This window comes from Arachis hypogaea, chromosome 14, assembly GCF_003086295.3.
Source record: "Arachis hypogaea cultivar Tifrunner chromosome 14, arahy.Tifrunner.gnm2.J5K5, whole genome shotgun sequence".
In the NCBI taxonomy this organism is placed as follows: domain Eukaryota; kingdom Viridiplantae; phylum Streptophyta; class Magnoliopsida; order Fabales; family Fabaceae; genus Arachis; species Arachis hypogaea.
Window position 1 is genome coordinate 115,094,430 of NC_092049.1, and position 4,190 is coordinate 115,098,619.

Sequence of the window (4,190 nt, forward strand, 5' to 3'; positions counted from 1 at the left end):
TTGATGACCTAATGGACTAGTTACAAGGAGCTGGTGTGTTTTCTAAGATTGATTTGCGATCTGGATACCACCAGATAAGGGTTAGAGATGAGGATATTCCCAAAACTGCTTTCAGAACGCGTTATGGTCATTATAAGTACACAGTAATGTCTTTCGAATTGACTAATGCTTTGGCAATATTCATGGATTACATGAATAGAGTTTTCCATCCGTATCTGGATAAGTTTGTTGTCGTATTCATCGATGACATTCTTATTTACTCCAAGACAGAAGATGAGCATGCAGATCACTTACAGACTGTACTGCAAATCTTAAAAGATAGGAAGTTGTATGCTAAGCTATCTAAGTGTGAATTTTGGAAGAGTGAGGTGAAGTTTCTTAGCCACGTGGTGAGCAAGAAGGGAATAGCAGTAGATCTTGCTAAGGTTGAAGCAATGAGAAATTAGGAGCGACCAACTTCAGTGACGGAGATCAAGAGTTTCCTAGGTTTGGCAGGTTATTATCGGAGATTCATTAAGGGGTTTTCACATCTCGCCTTACCTTTAACCAAGCTGACTAGGAAGGATGTACCTTTAGTTTGGACTCCTAAGTGTGAGAAGAGTTTTCTAGAATTAAAGCAGAGATTTACTATTGCACCCGTATTGGTATTGCCTGAGCCGAGTGAATTCTTTGAAGTGTACTGCGATGCATTACTGAAGGGTCTGGGGTGCGTGCTGATGTAGCACTGTAAGATCGTGGCATACGCATCACGGCAGTTAAGGCTACCTGAAATGAACTATCTGACTCACGACTTAGAACTTGCTGTCGTTGTTTTTGCTTTGAAGATTTGGAGGCATTATCTCTATGGCGTCAAGTTTCAAGTTTTTTCAGACCACAAGAGTTCGAAATACCTCTTTGAGCAGAAAGAGTTAAATATGCGTCAGAGGAGATAGATGGAGCTTCTGAAAGACTATGACTTCGAGTTAAACTACCACCCTGGAAAGGCGAATGTTGTGGCAGATGCCTTGAGTCAAAAATCTCTATATGCTGCTTGGATGATGCTTTGAGAGGAAGAGTTGTTAAAGGCATTCCAAGGTTTGAAACTAGGAGTTAGAGAAGAGTTTGGGACTTTGTGCTTAAGTTAGCTACAAATTTCAAGTGATTTCAAACCTGAACTCTTAAAGGCTCATCAGAATGATAAAGAGTTGTATAAGGTTTTGCTGGTGATTGAGCAAGAAAAATGGTGGAGAGTGTCAGAAGACAAGGATGGTTTATGGAGGTTCAAGGATCGAATTATTGTGCCAGACGTCGGAGACTTGAGACAAAGTATCTTGGAGGAGGCTCACAAGAGCGGGTTTTCGATCCATCCAGGAAGCACCAAATGTATTAAGATCTAAAGACGATGTTTGGTAGCCAGGAATGAAAAATGATGTGGCGTTGCACATTTCTAAGTGCCTGACTTGCCAGAAGGTTAAAATTGAGCACCAAAGACCGTTAGGAACCCTTCAGCCTCTACAGATTCTGTAATGGAAGTGGGAGAGTATTGCAATGGATTTTGTGTTGGGCTTATCTAAGACTCAGATGGGTTATGACGCCATTTGGGTGGTTGTGGACCGACTGACTCGGCTCACTTTCTCCCATTTGGATAAGTTGCACGATGGAGGAGTTAGCACAGCTATACATTAAGGAAATTGTGAGATTACATGGCGTACCTTCCACCATTATATTCGACAGGGATCCTCGATTCACATCAAGGTTTTGGGGAGCCTTTCAGCGAGCATTTGGCACTCAATTGAGTCTAAGCACTGCATATCACCCTCAAACAGTTGGTCAGTCAGAAAGAGCAATCTAGACTTTGGAGGATATGCTGAGAGCTTGTGTTTTGGACTAGTCGACAAGCTGGGATCGGTATATGCCCCTAGTGGAGTTTGCTTATAATAACAGCTACCATGCGAGCAACAGAATGGCTCCGTATGAGCCTCTGTATGGTAGGAAATGTCAATCTCCACTATGGTGGTATGAAGCTGGAGAAAGGAGCTTGTTGGGACCTGAGATGATAGCTGAGACCATGAAACAGATAAAGAAGATTCGAAGCCGAATGTTTATAGCTCAAGGCCATAAGAAAAACTATGTTGATCAAAGGCGGAAGCCTTTGGAGTTTGAGGAAGGAGAGCATGTCTTTTTGAAAGTTACTCCAACCACCAAAGTGGAAAGAGCCATTAAAACAAAGAAACTGAATCCCCGTTACATTAGACCGTTTGAGATCCTGAAGAGAATTGGACCAGTGGTATATAGGATCGCTTTACCGCCGCATCTTTCGAACTTGCACGACGTATTTCACGTATTGCAGTTTCGAAAGTATACTCCTGACGCAAGTCATGTTCGAGAGTAGGAATCGGTTCAAGTAAGGGAAGATCTGACGCTTCCAGTAACTCCAGTTAGGATTGATGACACCAGCATCAAGTGTTTACGCGGAAAGGAGGTCTCTTTAGTGAAAGTGGCTTGGAGTCAGGCTGGTATTGAAGAGCATACTTGGGAGCTCGAATTAGATATACGGAAGGACTACCTACACCTCTTTTCAGGTAATTAAATCTGAATTTTGAGGACAAAATTCTTAATTAGGTGGGTAGGATGTAAACCCTACTAAATTAGTAAATAATTAGTCAATAAATTAAATTTTAATCAAGTAAATTAAAAAGTGAATATTATATTAAAATAGGATAGAGCTTATTAAAACGAGAATTTTGACACTAATTTCGAAGAATTTGGCCCAAAATTAGGCTGAACGGGCCGAACTGGTCGAACCTGGCCCAAACAGGGCCCGTGGGCCCAAATAGACCCATCACTTAAATGAGCTAAAGCTCATCTTCCTCCCCAATTCAGCAAGAAGCATGACGAAACACAAGGAGTGGAAGAAAAGGGTTCCAAACCCTTGTTCCAGTTTCTATCCACCATAACTTCTCCATCCGAGCTCCGATCGCCACACCGTTTGCGGCTACGCGTTCACCACATCAACCTCTATGATTCCATCAGAACAATTTCGTGGATAAGTCACTCTATCATCCCAGCCTCTCTATTCCTCAATTTTCAAAATTAAAGAGAATCCAAGTTGAGAATTTGTTGATTTTGGTTCTCTAGGCTCAAATTTGCTTGTGGAGCTTGTTGGATTTGGCTCTCTTGGTCTGTGGGTAAGGTGAGGTCTCTATTCCTTGACCTATTATTGGTTTTGAGTATGTAAATTCTGAATATTGAAATATATATGTATGATATGTGTGAACTAGGTATATATATACATGTATTGGAATTGAATTGTGGACATTTGGAGCCTTAGTGGAGGATTGGTGCTAAAGTTTTGGTGATTTTGGAACTTCTGGGGATGTTTGTGTGTGGCTTAAGTGGTTGCCTTGTATGGTTTAGGTTTCGCGTATTTAATATATAATGTCGTGTGAAAACTTAGGCTAGATGGCCATAAGTTAGGTTGAAACGTGTGAATGTACTTGATGCTGAGTGATTTTGGTAAGAATTGTGACATGAATTGGGTTCTTGTTGAATGAACTAAGAATGATGAATTAATGATGATATGTGTATGTATATGTATATGTATGTTGAATAAGTGAAATGATATTCTATTGATGTATTGAAAGGTTGAAGTGTGATGTTGTTGAGTTGAGAAACGGTGGGGTTGAAAAGATTGTTGTGATATTGTTAAAGGTGTGTTATATTGATGATTATAGATATGATGAGTTGGGTTGGAATGAGTTTTAAAAAGAAAATGGAGGTTGAGTTTTTGTGAAATTTGGTTTTTGGCCGAACTTCAGTGACCTATAAGTTGGCTTCCGAACCTTTAAATGATTTCAAACTTGTTTTCTATGAAAATTGGATCCGTGAAGTTTACGCTGTATGAAGAACGGAGAAAAAATAATTTAAAATAGAAAAGTTATGCGTGTCAGAAGTTGGGATTAAAAGGGTGAAATTCTGCAGCTTTTCAAACTTATGCAAATTTTTTGAAAAAACGCTCATGCGTACGCGTGAACTGGCATTCGCGTATGCAACCAGTCGCTCGCGACGCGACCAACCCTTTTGGGTTGGAATTCTCGCATACGCGAGCAGGGGCTTGCACAAGAGAGTAAGGACTGTTTTATGCCGACACGTACGCGTGGCTCACGCGTACGCGTGGCCAAGGATTTGCGTACGCGTCCAGTCACTCGTGA

The 4,190-nt window shown here is 41.0% G+C and overlaps 1 protein-coding gene across 1 annotated transcript; it reads left to right on the forward strand.

The window, feature by feature from the left end:
* Positions 1-1,942: 1,942 nt before the first annotated feature.
* On the forward strand, positions 1,943-3,744 carry LOC112742969 (uncharacterized). The gene is made up of 4 exons (XM_025792208.1): positions 1,943-2,266; positions 2,372-2,561; positions 3,118-3,172; positions 3,624-3,744. Exons 1-4 carry the CDS (start codon positions 1,943-1,945, stop codon positions 3,742-3,744), a joined length of 690 nt encoding a protein of 229 aa, XP_025647993.1.
* Positions 3,745-4,190: the final 446 nt, after the last annotated feature.

Excerpts from the sequence above, each read along its gene's own strand:
- LOC112742969 (XM_025792208.1), top strand. The coding sequence starts at position 1,943 with ATGGCTCCGTATGAGCCTCTGTATGGTAGGAAATGTCAATCTCCACTA. Across the intron at positions 2,562-3,117 it reads CTACCTACACCTCTTTTCAG|GCTCAAATTTGCTTGTGGAG; the intron begins GTAATTAAATCT and ends TTGGTTCTCTAG. Across the intron at positions 3,173-3,623 it reads TCTCTTGGTCTGTGGGTAAG|GTTGAAGTGTGATGTTGTTG; the intron begins GTGAGGTCTCTA and ends ATGTATTGAAAG.